Source organism: Tasmannia lanceolata, unplaced genomic scaffold, assembly GCF_043159265.1.
Source record: "Tasmannia lanceolata isolate RefF3 unplaced genomic scaffold, GAP_Taslan_0.1 ptg000025l, whole genome shotgun sequence".
Taxonomy (NCBI): Eukaryota; Viridiplantae; Streptophyta; class Magnoliopsida; order Canellales; family Winteraceae; genus Tasmannia; species Tasmannia lanceolata.
The window spans coordinates 784,954-806,043 of record NW_027518702.1 but is presented as its reverse complement, the minus strand read 5'-3'; the positions used below and the strand labels follow the sequence as shown (position 1 = coordinate 806,043).

At 37.8% G+C, this 21,090-nt stretch overlaps 1 protein-coding gene across 7 annotated transcripts in view; it reads left to right on the top strand.

Annotated features, from left to right (window-relative positions):
• Nucleotides 1–6,806: 6,806 nt before the first annotated feature.
• LOC143857946 (uncharacterized) overlaps nucleotides 6,807–21,090 on the top strand; it is a 42,346-nt gene continuing 28,062 nt past the window's right edge. For 4 of the 7 annotated variants that reach the window (XM_077368509.1, XM_077368508.1, XM_077368507.1 and 1 more), the window contains exons 1-5: nucleotides 6,807–7,059; nucleotides 7,248–7,346; nucleotides 8,369–8,528; nucleotides 8,652–8,834; nucleotides 10,679–10,813. In XM_077368509.1, the coding sequence (XP_077224624.1) occupies nucleotides 6,821–7,059; nucleotides 7,248–7,346; nucleotides 8,369–8,528; nucleotides 8,652–8,834; nucleotides 10,679–10,813 (816 nt within the window). In that variant the 5' untranslated portion in view covers nucleotides 6,807–6,820. Of the gene's footprint in view, nucleotides 7,060–7,247; nucleotides 7,347–7,848; nucleotides 8,036–8,368; nucleotides 8,529–8,651; nucleotides 8,835–10,678; nucleotides 10,814–21,090 lie in introns of those variants that run through there. The other 3 variants (XM_077368510.1, XM_077368512.1, XM_077368513.1) reach the window with 2 other exon arrangements.

Genomic DNA, 21,090 nt, shown 5'->3' with positions numbered 1-21,090 from the left:
ATTCTTGCTTCATCAAGTCTTCGGGCGTAGATCGTCAGATTTGGATTTGGAATCCTTCGGGGATATTTTCAGTCAAATCTTTTTATAACCATCTGATCCCTTCTTTAGTGGAGCATGTGTCCTCCTCGGTTTGGAGACAATCTTGCCCTCCGAGAGTTGCTTTCTTTGGGTGGTCGGTTAGCTGGGGCCGCATTCAAACTATAGATTTTTTGAGGAAACGAGGAATGTGGTTGGTAGATCACTGTCCTCTATGTTTATCCGCTGGGGAATCCATTGACCACCTTTTCATACACTGTAAGGTCGCTCGCCATATTTGGGGTCTTATTTTTTCTCGTTTTGGAATCAGTTGGGTCCCCTCCAACTCTATGGCTGAATTCATTCAGAGTTGGGCCTGGACTCCTTGGAAAAGGAAAGGCAGAACGCTGTGGAAGATGTGTCTCCTGGCCTCATGGTGGTTCTTGTGGAAAGAGAGGAATGCTCGTATCTTTGAAGGGAAGGCTAGATCTCCCTATTGGATTTATATTCAGTTGATAGCTGCGGTCATATCCTGGGCTCGAAGCCTTCCCCTGTTTCGTTTTGTTTCAGCTTTCGACCTCTGGGAAGGATGGTCAATCATATGCTTGGAATCGGCTACCAAAGTAAAAATCCTCCCCTCCTGGATTCCTCCTCCTCCGGGGTCCCTGAAACTTAACTTTGACGGATCGTCTATCGGCAATCCAGGAATGGCAGGAGTAGGGGGGTTATGTAGAAACCACAAAGGGGAAGTCCTCTGGGCCTACTCGGGGCCTATCGGAGTGGCAGACTCAAACGAGGCAGAGGTCCGAGCCGTTCATAGCGGGCTTCTCTCGATGCCTCGTCTAGAGTGCGACAAAATTATCGTCGAAGGGGATTCCTTAAATGTTATTCGCTGGCTTTCGGGTAACGCTTCTCCCCCTTGGCGATTTTTGCCTCTCTTAGAGGAAATAGAGGACAGAGCTAAGGGCTCCTCAATAGTTTTTCGCCATGTCAGGAGATCAGCCAATGCGGAAGCAGACACCCTTGCCAAGAAAGGAGTCTTTCGGGCCGCGTTTGAGTGCTTTGACTATCTACCTCCTTGAATTATTGTACTGCTATCTTTGTATTATCTTTGTTCCTTCAGGACCACCTCGGTTCTGTTTTTACATATATATATATATATATATATATATATATATATATATATATATATTCTGTTGCCCTTTTCAAAAAAAAAAGGAAAGGGACAACAGAGTAAAGATGCAGGTATGTTGGCTTTCATCCAGAAATGTTTTTTTAAGAGGACATGAAAGAACATAGAACAAAAAATTCTAGCTCTCAAAAAAAATATCGTACAAAAAACTCAAAATAGGTGATGCCCATTATACTTTTTACGAGTGTAAATGTATTTCCACAAAAGTAAATGTAAGCCCAATGGTTCAACACTTGGCAATCTTCTATCTTGTTTTGATGATTCCAAACACGAGTGATTTAGTTATTCTAAGTGTGTTTGATGTTTAAGTTATAGATTTATGTAAGGTTCAGAGTCAAGAAACTTCGAACAAGGCCTTGGAGCCAATTTGAAGATCAAGGAAGCCAAAAAATCCAAGAAGAAGAAGACTTGGAGTGAGGAAGAAGAGCCGAGTGCAGATCAAGTCAAATTCAAGTCTTTAGATTGTATAAAGTCCAATCCCATCACCTAAATCCATTAGCGGCATCAAAGAGGGCTCAAAGAGACCATAATTGAGTTAAACCATTAAAGGAAATCATGTGGACCAAAGTCCATTTTGAAAGAACAATGGAAAAATATGAAATAGGCAAAAATCAGGGTTCCCTCGGCCGACCAATCGGTGAAATTTTGGAATCAAAATAAAAAATCCAGTAAATGCCCAGTGGTTGACTGGCCTGCCGTAGTCAACTGCGCCCCATATACGGGATTTTTTATTTTCTCCCGTGGTCGTTAGAGAAACTAGCCATTAAAGAGCCGTCCCGGGGGCAAATGGCTAGTTTTGGGTTCTTTGCCAATAAATGGCTCATCTAACCTTTTAACTAAAAATAATACTCCATAACACGTTTGGAACATCATTTGAGTGAAAAATCACCTTTTGTGCCTCTCCTGGAGATTTATGTGAGGATTGGATTCTAGGCTCAATATGTATATTCTTTTGTGAGATTACTTTATGTTTTTGCCTTTGAAGAAGGCTTTCTTTCTTTTATTCGTCTATTTGGCATGTGTTGAGAGACAGCCATCTCCGTCGCCAAGTGTTGGGATACGCAGAGCCTTCTCTGTCGGCAAGTGGTGATGCGCAGAGCCATCTTGGATTATTACATTGGTTTGCTCTTCACCGTTAAGAAAGATCGGGTTTTAGTCAAGCCACCATTGATTTTGGTGCGGGTGGATGTAGGACCGGGGTTTTGGACCGAACCACTATAAGATCTCGGTGCACTATTTACAACCACTATAAGATCTCGAAGCACTCTTTACTTCCTCTCTTTACTTTTATTTGTGCATTAAATTTTATCTTGCTTGTTTTTATTGTTAAATTTGTTTTTGACTCAATTTCTTAATAATTCTTTTAGATGGGCAAAAATTTTATAAACCCAATTCACACCCGCGTCTTTTGGGTTGCCACCAGATGGGCCTCACAAAAGTTATTTTCAGTAGACAACTTATGAATTAAAGACAGCTATCACACCTCTTACCTGAAGGCGCGACAGGCGTCGTATGTCTGCAAAGTGGAACCTTAAAAGCACGCAAGGCTTTCATGCTCAAACATTTCTTACAATTCTTGTAAACCATCCAAATTAAATAGGAGCATTATTCATAGCAACTAAGTATTTCCACAAATAAATAAGCTAAACTGTCAAAAGCTACCACTCTCCAATCCCAACAGAAAATTTAAACTATTCCAGTTCTTTCAATTGTTTAAAACCAATAATTACTCATATATCTAAAATAAAATAATAAATCCAGATAACTAAAACCTCCCATGGCTAATCTAAGTAGGAACTCTCCCTGGTCCCTCGCAAGATCAAGATTAAAAAATAATAGAAAAACACGAGTGGTCTCGAAAGGCCAGTAAGTAATATAACAAATCCCTAGTTGCGTCTATGCATGCCAAGAATAAAAGGCTAAAACAGGTTATCAAGCAAGGCATGATTAGAAATGACTAGACATGTATTCAGAAATTCTCATTTTACATCAAAACTGACAAACCAAAACAGAATTAGACATTAGAATATACAAAATTGATAATCTCACGATTATATGTCGTAGATCTCGTATCACAGAATCAACTGCTTTTAACCTGGTAGCACGAGGACACCGAAGGACCACAAAACAAAATTTGTTATTGCGCCGACAACACGGATCGAAATCGATTTCTCGGAGTACAAGTCGACAGGGCCAACGTATTGCTTTCCATTGGCAGGATCAGAAGGCCAATGTATTTCTTCCCATTGGAAGGATCAAATCATAGCTACCATGAGATAGATACCACATAAAAGTTGAACAAAATATCTTTCCCAGTCATGGTCACAAAACATATACAGGACTTATCACGATAAAAGTGTCACAAAACATGTGCTAAACCTTATCGAAATAGCATACCAATTCGTAAAATGAGTTATTACAAGTGTATGAAATTCTTTTAAAACCTATCATAATAACATGTCCAAGTTTTTAAAAGATATCATAATTTTAAAATAATTCTAAATCTTTTACGCAAAACATCCTGGCACAAATATTTTGAAATCTATATACAAAGCATGATAACACAAGTAATTAAAATCTTTCAAATGAGGCATGCTAGATCATAGTTCACCAAATAGCAGGATATTGTGCAAGGATCGATGTGAATCTCAAAGGTTTAATGAAACTCACAATGTACTTAGCTCGAGCAAATATCACAAGTTACAAATCCACAATGTGTGGTTTTGGGGCCATAAAACACTGAAAAAGTGCCATATTACTTACCTCAAATGTAAATCTCCAATCCCTCGGAACTTGAAATCCAGTCATCTAATATCCAAAATTTGCCTAGAAATCATAAATATATCTTAACATGCACATATAGGGTGGTTTGGGTGCATGAAGCATGCCCTAGAGGCATCGTCGAAAGAAATCCAGAAGTTGACGAAGCGCACTGGACGGTCAACCGACCATCAGTCGACAAGCCCTAGATGGTCGTCCGTCTCAGTCCACAGTCGATCGTGCTCAGGCGGCGGTCGACCGTTCTGGCTGAAGATCATCCGAACAAGCCTTCTCTGATTTTTCTCACATTTGCGCAGCTTACGGATTAATACTAGTTTGCCTAACTTTAAAAACTCGCATCTCCCAAACCGCTTGATGAAATTGAGCAAGGCGGGCCTCTTTGGAACCCTTGTGATGAGAGAATTCTAAAGAGTCCATTTAGTCACCGGAAACTTGTTAGACGGAGGTCGGCGTCAAAGACAAGAGCAAACTTCTACTTAATTCCAAAATGAGTGGACGTGTGGTAAGGATGTCAGATCATAGATCTAGACCGTTGATCTCCGATTAAAGAGTTTGATGCAATCAGATCCATCAATTAGGGGATCTACGACCGAGATCTAATCAAGATCATATACACTTCCGACACTTGGCGAGGTCGGACATTACATTCTATGTCGAGCATCCCTTGTTGACCTCATGGGTTATCTTATGACCCAATACTACCCTAAAAGTGCTCCCTAGCCAAAACCACCGTTAGGTAGACCAAAGCTATAGAGCGGGCCCATAGACCAATATTATCCCTCAGTTTAAGGACTTATAAAGGGTTCTGTCAAGGTATAATAGCCTTATCCTTATTCCTTATCCACATGCTATCCCAGTATGATCCTGTTCAGACCGTGAACCATTCATTGTACCCATTCTGCCTACTTAGGGTCTACTATTTGAGTGTTTGAGATTAGCCTCCCCGGTTCATGTATGGAGGCAAGGTCTGATGCTGGTTATGTACATAAAGAGATGTCCAGTCTCAACTGCAACCATAAACTTTTGAGGTCTGCAAAGATCTAGAATATCATATGTCCTCGCCTCTTAGAATCTATGAATTCATGGGCATGATATTCCTATGATGCTGTCTAAGGAAAAACATGTGTCGATGTGGAAAAGCACGTACCACATTTCGTTGGTGTACCCATTAACTCTTATGAAATTCATTGATTTAATCTTATGCATTACACCATGACTGGCTTTTAGGGGCATATAGTCTAACAGAGGTCCCATCGGGGATGCTAAAAAATGGTGTTTGTTCTAAAACCGTTATGTGCAGTCGGTCAGTGTACCTGTTGGTTGGAGTGGACGTGTGTGAGTGTGGTGAATGCGCGGGTTGCGAGGCTCCTAGGAGGTAGATCGAAATTCAATTCGACGGGTTGATGACCAAAATTCTTCCGCCTCTTGGGATTGGATTTCAAGTGATTGAGAAGATGAGGGGAACGTCACTTCTTCATTGAGCTCTACTGACTTTACACATATGGAAAGGGAAAGGACTTTTTCCAATTTGATGCGACACCAAATATGGGGATGTCAACATACGCGAAATGTAAATGACACGTTGACCCACGCATAATGTGAATAACTCGCAAGGAACATCGATGGGCACAAAATGCAAAACACGCAGTCAACGCACGCAAAATGCAAACGACTCACAGGGAACATCGATGGGCGCAGAACAAAAATGGTGTCGTCAATGGACGCAAAATGCAAACATCTCTTAAGGATCAAGAGACTGTTTGATTAACTAATTAGCAAAACAATACAGACAAACACCAGGGTGAGGGATAGTGAATTAAAGAGAAAGACTCACCTTAGAAGATGAATTCATTGCTTCCTTAATTCGTAACGAACGATCTACAAATAGGAAAAGTAAATGACAATACAAAAAAGTGAACGATAAAAGATAAAAGCTAAGACATGTTTTGATTTGGATTTGTCACCTCTTTATCAAAGACATACGCCTCTTTTTATAGTTGTCCCTGGGTAATCGTTCCTCATTACCCCAAGTTCTAAATGAGGGAACTTCTAATAATTGTCCACTTTTTCCACCTTTCGCGTGTGTTCCCTTGTTCTCAACTGCCTACTACTCCACCTTCTACCAAGTGATAATTGGCATGTAACTCACTTGACCTTGTCTAACTAGGTCATCATTCGGTGATTCAACCTATCATAGATGACTTTGCATTCAAAAATGGGTGTAAACTAAATCAGTGAAACCATTTTTGTAGGGGTGTGGTAAATCGACAAAATCTATTTTACAGGGGCTGTTGCTCTGGAGGTACTTGTGCTCACAGAGACACGCCGAAAAGATGATCGGAGTTGGACTCCAGGGAATTATCCGATGCTCAAGTTAAATAGGGCAACAATACAAACTGAGGTGAGCTTGGAAGAGAAAGAGAAAAGTGATCGTGACTTGCGTACCTTGAAGTTGGTTCCCTTTTAAAGACGGGAGTCTTAGCATTGAAGGAATGTTGCCTTTTAAGGACTCATTGCCTGGTTGGACGGGTTTAGGAATGTCACTTTGGAAGTTTTCCCGCTGAGACAACTATTATTTCTAGGGTTTTTGAAAATGCAACAAAATTATCCTTTTGACCCTGACTCCCTTTAGGTCTCCCATGTGTTTTCACCTCATTAGGTGGCGAAATTTACCCCCAATAAGATGCAAAACCCAATTAACAGCTGTTTTTTAGTAGGGGTTAGATAGACGGTTTCGATCAATCAAAGATGGGTCCCACCTATGAAGATTAGAACCCAAATAAATTCCTCCGGGAACAGTCCCTTTCTACCTCAAAGAACTTCAAAATTTCCATGGTTTTCTTCTCTCTCTTTACCCGGAAATGGCAGAGATCATTGATTTCGAGAAATTTCCGATCAAAAGCGGCCTTGGATGCTCTAACTAGGGTTTCGGAAGAGAAAATCCCCAATCTCATCCTCTACAATTATCCCTCTTTTACTGGAGCATTTTCAGCGCTTTTTGCCCATCTCTATCATTCTCATCTCAATCTCCCCTTTCTCATCTTACCCTACTCTTCCGTAGAGCCTCTTAGGTATTCAAAACTCTCTCTCTCTCTCTCTCTCTCTCTCTCTCTCTACCCATTTTCAGTTTTTTTTTTAATACAACCACACATCATATAAAATCTCCTTTTTTTCTTGGTTTTTTTTTTTTTTTTTTTAAAGTTTTTGTATGTATTATTATTATTATTTTTTTGAATATCTTGGTTCTATTTCCTTTTAGGGTGGAAGATTTGAATGTGGAAGGTCTTGAAACATGTTATCTTCTGGATTTTATGGGGCAGAAAGGATTCGCAGTTGAGCTTTCGCGATTGATTCAACGGTAATAACTTGGCTAAGCATTTTAATTTTCGTATTTCCTTTTTCCCACTTTCTTTGTTTTGTAAATAGGATTTGTAATTGTTTCAATATGATTCTTCATCTTTTTTAGATGCATTTAGTTGTATCTCTCTCTCTTTTTTTTTCTTTAGTATTTCTTGTTTTTGTTATATGCATTAAGTAATATGAGGAATGATGCATCTTGTATGGTTCACAAGTATGGTCTGGTCCATAGTTTCAAAACTCCTCCACGTCATCGTGGGCTCCCCCGAGTCGACCCCCTTTTACCTTGCCTCACGTCAACCGAGTACTTAGTAGCATCAACTGAGTAATCGACTGTGTCATGCCAAGTTGACTAGGATTTGCTTTGGCCACGTTTTGACTTGCATCTGCATTTTGAAATAGTGTGGTCATTGATCTATGCAATCCAGCTAGTTTAGTTGAATATTCCAGTGTTTCAAAATGCAGATGCGGGTCAAAACACGGCTGGAGAAAATCCTAGTCAACTCAGCATGATGTGGTCGGGTACTCGGTTGATGCGGCTGAGTACTCGATTTATGCGGTCATAACTCTGGAGAGTCAATTGAGTTTTTGTTGACTTTGTATGGCAAAACACCGAATGCGGTCAAGGCAAAAGGGAGTCGACTGGGGGGAGTCTAGGATGATGTGGGAGAGTTTGAAACTATCTACTTTGTAATTTTTCTTTAGTATTTCTATATTTGTAATTTTTCATACTGATTGTAGTAGAGTTGAATCCCCTAAATTGCAATTCTCATTTCATGCAATTAATCTGGTAGGGGTTGGACAAACCCCAGATTGCATACCAAAAAAGGAAAACAAAAACGGTGGGGGCCTGACATGTGCACTAGGATGGGAGTTGTATCATACTATGAAGCAACACATTTCATGGGGATAAATCTCCTCATGTCATATATATGTAGATTGATACCGATACATACGACATTGATTTGTTGTATTGTTGCTTAAATTGATAATTTGTCTCACGTTCTCTTCATCAATTCTTAGGGTTATAGTCTTTGATCACCGTAAGTCAACACATGTGAAGATTCCCCCGGTGGAACACCGCCCAGAAAACCTAATCCTACATATCAATCTTGAGAAGGGTAGCGCTTCTGCCGTATATGATTATTTCTCAAATAAACTTGCTGAGACGAAATCACCGGAGGTAATTGGAAATAATTGTATTTTTTAATTGTCTCTAAAATTGTAGGATTTAATGTTGTCCATGTTTTTATGTTATGATTTTTAGTATAATAATGTGTTTGGTGGATTCTTTCCTTGCATCAAGAAGGGGGCGTTTGCAGGGTTGGTAAACCATGCCAGTATGGATCGTTTAAAAACAGTCCTCAAATACATTGAAGATTCCGATCTTTGTCGATGGGTCCTACCTGACATCAAAGCTTTTAATATTGGACTCAAAGAAGAGCGCCCGAAGTTGAATTGCATTACAAATCCATATCTATTTGAACAGGTTTGTTGATCTGAATCTGTGCGTATCTGTAGGAGTTGTCATTTACAGTCAATTGTTAATGTTACCACTGGAATGGTTAGCTCCAAAACATGAAGTGTAGAGTTAGCTTGTGAGTACTGTTCTTGTATTGTATTCTTTTCTGTTCATAATTCAAGACCTATTCAGATAGCATTAATGGAATTGGGTTTATGTTTTTATTTTCCGGAAGGCTAGCCTAGGCATTTACTATTCTATCCTTGTTGTTGTGAATTATCATTTTATATTTGACTGTGGATATTTTATTTTTTCAAAGTTATGGAATCTCAAACTAGATAATGCATCATACTATTTTATAATGCTTTTCTTCCCTTGTGGCCTCTTTGCCGAATTCCATCTCATGGTTGTGGTCTATTTCTTTATCATCACTCCTAAACTTTAGGTCTCTCTTCTGCTTTCTCTTATTTTCTCTCTGTGAATTCCATTGCATGATTGTGTTCTAGTTTTTCTTCATCAGTGCTCCTAATATTTTGGTCTCTATTTTCTGAACTTTCAACTATTGTTGTTAGGCTATAAGAGTTTTTTGTGTGGGCAAGATCTACGGGAGCTAGCGTATGGTGATAATGAGGCACTAGAATGATAATATTGAAGTACTGTGAAAAAATGCTATTAAGATGCTTCTCGTTCATATAATCCAGCCATTTTGTTAGGGAAGATAAATTGGAAGTTGAAGGCAATGTTACAGTCACAACTTGTTAGAATGAGGATAGAAGGAAATCATGGATATAAAAAGTGAGAACTAGAGACCTGCTTTGTGAGGTGATACTTGTCTTTACAATGATGATTGCAAGGGCACACTGTAGGGATGGCGCCATATGGCTCACCTTCATCATGTTTCAATTGAAGTTCTAGTTGTTCATGTGTATATCATGAAGAGTGCTGCATCATTATGGTCGTTTCATGCTTAGAAATGGTAGACGATATGAAAAAAATGGATTGCCAACTTGCTATATATGGACTGCCAAATCTGTGTCATCAAGTTAATGGGAGTAGGAAATATTGGTGGTGAAAAGGTTCCCATGACGGATTATACATATTCGCAAAAACTCTTAAACGAAAACTAAAAGAGATGTGGCTCCAGTTCCTCTAGAAATGCTAAGATATTTGGTGCAAGAAAAAGGTATCTTAGCATTTTTGAGACCTCACAAAAAGGAAAAATTCCTTTTCTTAGAAACTATACAAGATTCATTACCATAAGTGGATAGAGGTAGCCCCACCATTTACTAGTTCATTTAGTAATTTGAATACATGTTCTATTGAGAGTCTGAGATAAGTTTGTAATGTGCTATCCCCTTTCCGAGTTGGCATATAGTTACCTTTGTGGAAAAAATATAAATGGTATCGACAAAATAGTGACAACAAACAATGATCCATATCATTATAACTTTCTAAGGTTCATAACATGATGAGTGATCTAAACCATTCAGAAGTTGGGGACCGGCATAGATTAGTCCGTGCCTCAAAAATCTTTTCCATAGGATGATCTTGTCTAATCTATCGAGGTTTCTATGTTGTGCCATCCATTTTAAACCTCCATAGATCGGAGGGTTAGGATCTTCCTATGGTGAATATTTTTTTGGGGCATTGCCTATCTATGTTGGAGTCCAACTTGTGATTGGTTTATATCACGCCCAATGATGTGGGCCCCTCTATTTTTTACCTACAGGCTACAGACTACAGTTGCATGTCCGCGAGTTCAATATATAAAAACCCATGTATATATGTCTTTTTATTTCATCAGATTTACTCCTCTTATTCAATGTCTGATTATTCCCTCTTTGACTTGGGTTAACTGTCCTTGTCAGCAGTTGCTAGAAATCAGTGCTGCTGATTTAATTGCCAGGGGAAATTCATATATTTGCTCCCGCAAAGATGCTGCAAATAAGTTACTGGAAAAAGCTTTCAAAATTCGGTTGGGCAAAGGATTTTACGGGGAGTGTCTGGTAATGTTCAGTCTAAGAATTTTATTCCTCCATCTGCAGAACTTAGAATGACCACGCACCTATAACCTTCATTGAAATTTTAGTTTTTTAGTTCCATTGACTGATTATTGTTGGTTGCCTACTTTCATGTTTGCTTCTATCTCTGGCTTGTTGTAAGATGATCCATTTGCTCATCTTCTATCCAATCTTATACTCTGTGCAAGATGATTTCTGGTGTATGTATATTTGTAATGCTATGCTTCAAGTAACTTACTGAAGCTTATTTAAACGTACAACATTTTGGCATGTAAATTTTGTAACGACCCGATTTCCATGACCGGATCACTACAAGCACATACCTGTCAAAATACTCATAATTAAAAAAAAAAAAAAAGATAACCAACAACCACGACAAAAATCTTATTTCAAATTAAATAAGTCTACCATAACAAGAGGTCCTTAGGCGGTATGATCTACCGTAATAAGTCCACGCGGAGTCGGCCGTGTCGGCAAGGGCAACAAGCTAGTGGGAGCTGGAGTGCCCTGGGTTTAAATGAAATTGTTATGATAAGAATGTGGTAGATCTATAATTGTTCCTATTGTTATTGAATTTTTCTCTTTCAGTTATAAGTACATTGTTCACTTTAAAATGATTTTTCTATTCAGTTGTAGAAGATTCAGTTGTAAAACATTATTCTGAAAAATTATAACTGTCTTATTTATTATATATGGATCTTGATTTGTTGTTTTAAATTGAACTCTCATACTGGTTTAGTTTCTATCATCCTGCTGACCCTATTTTTCTCCCCAGGACTAGAGAACGCTAACGAGAGTGCGTTTGCGCACGAGAATGTCTAGAAGATAGGATGGTGGGAGCGAATAAGCTGAGAAGACGATACTTTTCGTCGATGTTTCGGTTTTAATTTAGATGGCCTAGTTGGACTTTATTTGGTAGAATAAATTATTGAAATGTTTATGTTATTGTAAGGAAACATTTTGGAAATGGAATAAGAGCGATGATTGTTTAAACAAAAAATAATTTTATGAGTATTTTGACAGGTGTTTGCTTGTAGCGATCCGGTCACAGGAATCGGGTCGTTACAGTTGTGGTATCAGAGCCCAGATTTACGGAGAACTTGGTGCTTGTGGGTTGAGTCATTAAGTAGGATTAAATAGCTAATAGGTGACATATGATGTGTCACACTTCTAGAGTCATCCGAAAATTTTGAACGAGACGAGAAAACTACCCTAGAAACTTTAGTAAGTGAACAATAAGTAGAGACTTAGTAATACCATAAAATTTCAATAATGAAATAAAGAGATTAAATTCTAACCCATAGTTTTCTTCTCATTCCAAGTTCTTGTATTCTATAGATGTATCCCAGAAGAAGGAGAACTGGCAGGACTGGCAACACAAACCAAGCCCCTGCACCCGATAATAATAATCAAGGCCCAGCCCTGGTTCAAGATCAAAATGGTCTGCAAATGCTTGCGACGATCCTGCGGTAGAATCAGGCGGCTAACCAGGCAGCTCTGCAAACCATAGCAGTCAGTCTCGGGGCTCGTCAGGAGCCGAGAAATCATGAGGATGCCACCCAAGTGCATAGGTAGTTCAGGGACTACCATCCCTCTGAGTTTAATGGAGAAGGAGAACCCTTAGCAGCTGACCATTGGCTAGTAGATATGGAGAGGATCTTCGCGGTGATGAATTGCACCGACACTCAGAGGATCCGCCTTGCATCATTCCAACTAAAGGACGATGCAGGTATTTGGTGGCAAACAATAGAAGAAAATTACCCAACGGTTAGGAACGAAACTTGGGCTCAGTTCAAAGCGCTTCAACAATCAGTTTTTCCCTTCGCACGTCAAGGATCAATTAGCCGGCCAGTTTGCAGAACTTAAGCAAGGAACGTTGACGGTGGCTCGATATAGGGCCAAGTTCAGGGCTTTGTCGTGCTATGCCCCGGGTTATGCAGCAACAGAAAAAGATAAGGTTAGGAAGTTTGTAAACGGCCTTCGCCCTTCCATCAGGGCGAGTATTATTAATCTTGGATCACAGCCGTTGGCCGAGGCATGTGGGAAGGCAGAAGTGGCAGAAGACTGCGAAAAATCTATGCAAGTAGTTAGATCTCAGTCGATCGCTAGCAGAAGTCAACAACCTCCACCCAAGAAGCCGAGAACAGATGGTGGTCCACCATCCAAGACCTTGTGTCCCCATTGTGGAAAGATCCACGCTGGGCAGTGCTGGAGAACCATGGCAGTATTTTTTAACTGCGGGGACCCTAATCACAGGAGGTGGGATTGTCCTAAGGCACCAACTTATATTCAGCACCACCCACCTTCGCCACAACAACAACCTGCGCAGCAACACTAAGGAAGACGAAATCAGTACCGCCCTCTGGCCCAAGATATGAACGCATCGCCGGGAACTAAGAGGCGTTTCTTCGCCCTAGTCAACAATGACACTGAGGTACAGGATGGGGCCACAGAAGGTCAGAAATTTACTTATATATATTTTTGAATTATTATCCTTGTTACAATCTAAAGCTATATTTAGTTTAGAATTTTCGTTAGAAGCCTGGATTATGGAAAAAATGATCATAAGAGTAGAATGTCTACATAAATTAGAAGGTTAGTAAAGTTTACGTGGCAGCACATGGTACGTCAGAATTTTGGGATCAGTAAGAGCGTACGATCTATAGAGTTAAGGAACTTAGAGGTAATCTTTATCAATATCGGAAGGAAGGGTTAAAACTTTTACGCCTAAGACCACCTGAAAAGGAAAATTTTGAAGATAACTCGAGGGAGTCGAAAGTTTAGATGGATTTCACAAGGAATCGATTTTAATCATAATTAGGATTCGCAAAGTAAAAAGGGATGATCATAAATCTGTCATGCATTGAGATGATAATTACTAAGGTACCAAGAGGTGTCATCGTACTATAAAGAAAACTTTGACGATTTATTTCTACATGATATACTACAAAGAAATTTTTGATGATTGCTTTCTACGTGTTTTTAAGATATTTGATGATGATATATGAGTATGCTATGAAATTTGAAGATGATGAGACATAAACACATCGAGATTTTTATCAACAAAAATATTTTGAGTTATGAAGATTTTTCCTACAAATGGTGATATTTTTGAAATAGTATGTTGCGACCTCTGACAATCTTGTCATAAAATTTTTGAAATTTCAGGATGGCACATACAAAGCTGACTACGAGGAAATGTATGTTGAAGCCAAGGCTATGAGATAGGCAGAGAGATCATGAGTTAGAAGAAATGGCAAGAGGAGGAACCCCTGCTCCTATCGAACAAGAAATCATCAACATATCATCTTACTCAATCGGCGATCAGACGCCCCCATATTCAGAAGATGAGGTCACCAGCAAACGTCGCAGATTGTCAGTCTTCGGTAATGTACTGGACGTATATGAGGATGACGATTACGACAGTGGCAGTAATTGAAAGGTAGGTAGTTAATTTTAATTCCATCTTAACTGATAGTTCACTGCGTTACTTGGGATGAGAAAGAGCGGAATTCGGGGACGAAATTCAATTAAGGGGGGTAGAATGTAACGACCACTTTTTGACCATTTCTCTCAATTCCTTAAATTTTGAATTTTAGACTATTAGATCGTATATTGAGGATCGAGATCATCGATCCACTTTAGACCAACCCTTGATCTCGAAATAAGATCTCTTATTCATCCTTGATCTACTTAGATCAATCGATCTGGAGATCAATGGCTATTGTTAATCTATTCTATATTTATTTCGCTAGCTTGGGGATTAAGTTTTCCGCGGAATAAGAAATCATTTGAAACATATTAAATAAGAAAGTAAGTCATATTAGGGGAAAGCTACCTTCATTAAATGAAAATCCAGTAAAATATAAAGAAAGGAGGAGATAAATAAGATAGGTTGGAGATTTGATCTCCACTTTTGAGGGAGATCTTGCACACCTCTTTTGGTGGGATAGATTGATTCACTTAAAATTCAAATTCCCTAATTAGTAGCAAATTACTTTGTGGAAAAGATCTTGTAGTTATAAGATTTGGCAACTTACCTTTATTGCTAAACTCTTTTGGTGGGATAGATTGATTCACTTAAAATTCAAATCTCCTAATTAGTAGCAAATTACTTTATGGAAAAGATCTTGTAGTTATAAGATTAGGCAACTTACCTTTATTGCTAAACTCTTTTGGTGGGATAAATTGATTCACTTAAACTTCAAATCCCCTAATTAGTAGTAAATTACTTTATGGAAAAGATTTTGTAGTTATAAGATTAGGCAACTTACCTTTATTGCTAAACTCTTTTGGTGGGATAGATTGATTCACTTAAAATTCAAATTCCCTAATTAGTAGCAAATTACTTTATGGAAAAGATCTTGTAGTTATAAGATTTGGCAACTTACCTTTATTGCTAAACAAAAAGCAAGGAATATAGGTAATTTCCCCATATCATGCACAAAAAAAGAAAAAGAAACCCACACCCCACTCTTGCTTCCTTTATATATTGCCTGTATTTGTCTTTGCCTTAGTCTCCTTGCACACAATAACAGTAGGAAGAAAAGAAGAGAAGAAAGAAAAAGGGAGAAGAAAGAGAAGTCCTGTAGATCCTTAAGAGAAGAATTCACTTTCTTGTACTTTTCGTGACTAAATAAGTAAGTACCCTTATTACCTTCCTTGTCTTATTGTGTTTTCTCTTGGTCCCAAAATGGATCAGATTTAACGATGTAATGAGTAGTTTTCCTTGGTCCCGAAACGGACCAGATTTAACACTGCTTTTGTGTGTTATTCTTGGTCCCAAAATGGACCAAATTAAGCGTTGTTTTGTATGTTGTTCTCAGTCCCAAAACGGGACAGCGACTTAATGTTTTCGCGTATGTATTTTCCGTCCCAAAACGGGGCAGCAACTTAATATTTTTGCATATGTATTTTCCGTCCCAAAACAGGACAGCAACTTAATGTTTTAACGGGACAGCAACTTAATGTTTTCGCGTATGTATTTTCCGTTCCAAAACGGGACAGCAACTTAATGTTTTCGCGTATGTATTTTCCGTCCCAAAACGGGACAACAACTTAATGTTTTCGCGTATGTGTTTTCCGTCCCAAAGCAGGACAACAACATAATGATTTGTAGTGTGTGTTTTGTAACCCAAAAACGGGACAGCAATAAGGTATTTGCTGTGTATATTTTTCGGCCCAAAAACAGGGCAGCGATAGTCTTTCATGACTGTATTTCTATGCCCAAAATGGGACAGTAGTATAGTGTCTCAGTATGCGTGTTTTTACGCCCAAAACTGGGCAGCAATATGATGTTTTGATGTACGAGTTTTATGCCCTTAAACAGGGCAGCTATTAGTGTTTTTGGGTGTGACGGTATGCTCGAACAAGGCAGCAATATGGTGTAATTAAGAGTATGCGTGAGTCCCACTACGGGACAAGATCAAGATTAATTATTGTAAAAATTTTTAGCAACTTGAACGTAGTCTAAACTGCCATTCTCTACACTCAACTATGTGATTTCAAGATCGTTGCACGATACTCTCTAACAGGAGGCCATCTCATCCTACTGCCTTCGTAAGATTAAGGCAGGTGATAGGTAACTTTGCTCGTTTGACTTTCAATTCATGCAACAAGAATGGTGAAGTATCTTCATTTTTATTGTTTTCTAAGTTATTCTATGGTAAATGAAATTTTGTCACATATATTACATGTTGGAAATGGAATCTGATTTCTAATAAAGAATTATCAGTTTAATTGTATTTGTCAATCACATGGAATAACTGGGAAGCAGTATGGAAATATAAGTAATATCCAAAGAGGAAATGGTAAAGGGTGATAGGAAACCTTGAGTTATCCCCGTAATTAAAGGTATACAACTTGGGAGAACCGCGCAACTCCTAGTTGATGTCGGAATCTTACGGAGACCAAGAGTCCCTAGGCGATATGATCTACCGTAATAAGTCCATGCGGAGTCGGCCGTGTCGGCAAGGGCAACAAGCTAGTGGGAGCTGGAGTGCCCTGGGTTTAAATGAAATTGTTATAATAAGACTGTGGTAGATTTATAATTGTTCCTATTGTTATTGAATTTTTCTCTTTCAGTTAGTAGTACATTGTTCACTTTAAAATGATTTTTCTATTTAGTTGTAAAACATTATTCTGAAAAATTATAACTGTTTTATTTATTATATATGGATCTTGATCTGTTGTTTTAAATTGAACTCTCATACTGGTTTAGTTTCTATCATCATGCTGACCCTATGTTTCTCCCCAGGACTAGAGAACGCTAACGAGAGTGCGTTTGCGCACGAGAATGTCTAGAAGATAGGATGGTGGGAGCGAATAAGCTGAGAAGACGATACTTTTCGTCGATGTCTCGGTTTTAATTTAGATGGCCTAGTTGGAGTTTATTTGGTAGAATAAATTATTGAACTGTTTATGTTATTGTAAGGAAACATTTTGGAAATGGAATAAGAGCGATGGTTGTTTAAACAAAAAAATAATTTTATGAGTTTTTTGACAGGTGTTTGCTTGTAGCGATCCGGTCACGGGACCTGTGGGTTAGCGACCCGATTCCCGTGACCGGATCGCTACAAGCAAACACCTGTCAACATACTTATAATTTATTTTTATTTTTTTTAAAGCATGAACATTAAATAGCTCTTATTCCATTTCCAAAATGTTTCCTTACAATAACATAAACATTTCAATAATTTATTCAACCAAATAAAGTCCAACTAGGCAATCTAAATTAAAACCGAGACATCGACGAAAAGTATCGTCTTCTCAGCTTATTCGCTCCCACCATCCTATCTTCTAGACATCCTCGTGCGCAAACGCACTCTCGTTAGCGTTCTCTAGTCTTGGAGAGAAAAATAGGGTCAGCAGGATGATAGAAACTGAACCAGTATAAGAATTCAATTTAAAACAACATATCAAGATCCATATATTATAGATAAGACAATTGTAATTTTCCAAAATAATGGTTTACCAAAATCTTCTGCAACTGAATAGAAAAATCATTTAGGGTGAACAAATGTACTAATAACTGAAAGAGAATAATTCAATAAAAATATGAACAATTATAATCTGCTACATTCTTATCATATCAATTTCATTTAAACCCAAGGGCACTCCAGCTCCCACTAGCTTGTTGCCCTTGCCGACACGGCCGACTCCGCGTGGACTTATTACGGTAGATCATATCGCCTATGGACTCTTGGTCTCCGTAAGATTCTGACATCAACTAGGAGTTGCGCGGTTCTCCCAAGTTGTATACTTTTATTTACGGGGATAACTCAATGGTTTCCCATCACCCTTTCCCATTTCCTCTTTGGATATTTCTTATGTTTCCATACGACTTCCAAAAAATACAATTAAACTGATAATTCTTTATTAGAAATCAGATTCCATTTCCAACATGTAATATAAGAGACAGAATTTCATTTATCATATAATAACTTAGAAAACCATAAAAATTTAAATACTTCACCATTCTTGTTGCATGAATTGAAAGCCATAAGAGTAAAGTTAGCTATCACCTGCCTTAATCTTACGAATGCGATAGGCTGAGATGGCTCCTGTTAGAGAGTGGAGTGCAACGATCCTGAAGTCACATAGTTGAGTGTAGAGAATAGCAGTTTAGCCTAGGTTCAAGTTGTCAAAAATTTTGTACACTACTTAATCTTGATCCTGTCCCGTAGTGGGACTCACACATGCTCTTAATTACACCATATTGCTGCCTTGTTCGAGCATACAATCACACTCACCACAACACTAATAGCTGCCCTGTTTTAAGGGTATAAAACTCGACATCAAGACATCATATTGCTGCCCAGTTTTGGGCGTAAAAACACCCATACATAATACACCAACTGCTGCCCTGTTTTGGGGCACAAGACATGCACTAAAAATTCACTATGTTGTTGTCCAGTTTTTGGGCATAAAATACATACTTACACGACTAATGGCTGCCCCCTTTTGGGGCATAAGAACGCACATGCAGACAGTGCTTTCGCTGTCCAATTTAAGAATGTAAAAATACACACACAAACTGACCCAAGTGCTGTCTAGATTTAAGAGATTAATATCACATAGAACTGACCCAAGTGCTGTCCCAGCTTGAGATGAATCAAAAGTTCAAAACACTATGTGTGTGTGTGTGTGTGTATGTGTGTGGTGGCATGGTATTAGAGATGGAAAACTTACACTAAATCATTTAGTGTACAAAACTGATGAGATTTTAAAATACACTCTAAGATCATTTAAAAGATATATGTTTAGACACAAGATTCATTTTAAACATTTTTGTAACTAGGACGGTTAAGATGAGAAATTGTGTACGAAAGTAAATAAATGTACTTATATGAATATACTTTGTGAGAATAAGAATTTGTCCCAAAAAGAAAATCATTTTGTAAATCTATGCTTAATTAAATATATTTATCTAAATCTGCATGTGATCAGAATATGAATGATTACACTATATATCATGTATGAAATTGGTTTTGTGATGAAAAACATGAATAACCACATATTTAGTACGCATATGATACGTCTGTGAATGAAAGTATAAATGAATAAATTTCATTTAGGTATGCGCATAATCTGCCTGTGAATAAACTATGAATGATTACACTTATTTATCAGGTGCGAAATCATTTATGAGAAAATTAAAAGAGAACCATCCACTCCACCTGAAACCAACTGTTGGAAATTCATTGGGATATGCGAAATAAAAACCATTTTATCGGATTTATATATGTATATATGTAAATATACGGAATTGCTGAAATATAACCCTCATCCACACATATGTGTAATAAGGAAGCATTTATGTAATTTAAGTTCATAGAACTGTTGAGGAACGGCTCATGAAATAAAGATCGTTTTATTGTTGTATATACCATTAGTACTGCTTAGACAAAAATATACATGTGAGAGGTTGTTCTTATGAACTATAGGTACATATGTCTGTTAAAATCAAGGCCTACATAAAATAAAAATTCTAGTAGTATTTCTATATGGAGATACTTTTTTTGGAGATAAAAGAATCATTTTATTTAACATATGACCTGGAACTATTTGAATAAAATTCATGTATCCAAAATTACTCCACTTAAAATTGTTCATAGATAGATAACCAAATAGAATCATTTTATTTATGTAATCAGGCCTAATAGAATATACATCCGCAGTACAACTATATATATAATAAATTCGGAATACAACCGCTACCATCCTCTCATTTATTTTATGTACATAAATCTGACGGAAATCGATTTTATTTATCTATTTACTTGGATTGGTTTGACTTCATTCCTATGTAACAATATCACTTTACTTATTACTTCAGCAAGAACTGAAAATCAGAAGACTTTAACATTTTTAGAGAAAATCAACTACTAACCTGAAGAGTGTACTATTCCCAAAGGTGAAAGATGATTGACAAAGCCTCGAACTAGCCTTTCTTCTCCTCTCTTTTCTATTTTTTTTTCTCAGCTCTCTCTCTCACTTGGGCATCCAGAAATTTGGACGTGGGAGAGAGCCTAAGTTTCTTATATTCTTCTCTTCTTTCTTGTAGTTTTGGTTGCTTTCCTAAATTTGAATTGCAGGATCCCTTGAATCTTTCAACTAATCTATTCAATATAGTTACTTAACCTTTAAGTAACTCAATTACATCCTTGATTTCCCAATGGACCACAAAATATAGACAATATATAAAAGAGAACGAAGGAGATATGGCAGTTGCTCACAATCAAATCCCTTGATTTCCCAATGGACCACAAAATATAGGCAATATATAAAAGAGTATGGGTTTTTTTTTTTGGGAACATGAGTTGGGCGTCCCACTATTGTTGGGATTTGATTGCTCATATTCCAAAATCACAAGATCTTATCTTTTAAGAAATCTGCTATAATTGAGAGATTTTGAATTTCACATAAGCAAATCTACCATACCAAAAGAGGCGTACAAGATTCCTTTCAAAGTGGATATCAAATCTCCAAAAAGAAAAAGAATTTTTCCCTTCCCAACATTCGTAACTTATTTATCATACAATCATTGTTACTTACCCTAATTATATATATATATATATAATTAGTAGTTTTGCAATGCTATTACTAATTAAAAGCAAAGTATACAAATTCAATGGACTATTGAAAAGATTTTAGGTGGACCCACACCATATGCATGTTTTCCCATACAAGGGAAAACGTGGGTTTCTTCCCATAACTTATCTTATTTTATTTTTTTGACTTTCCACGTTATAAGTGATATT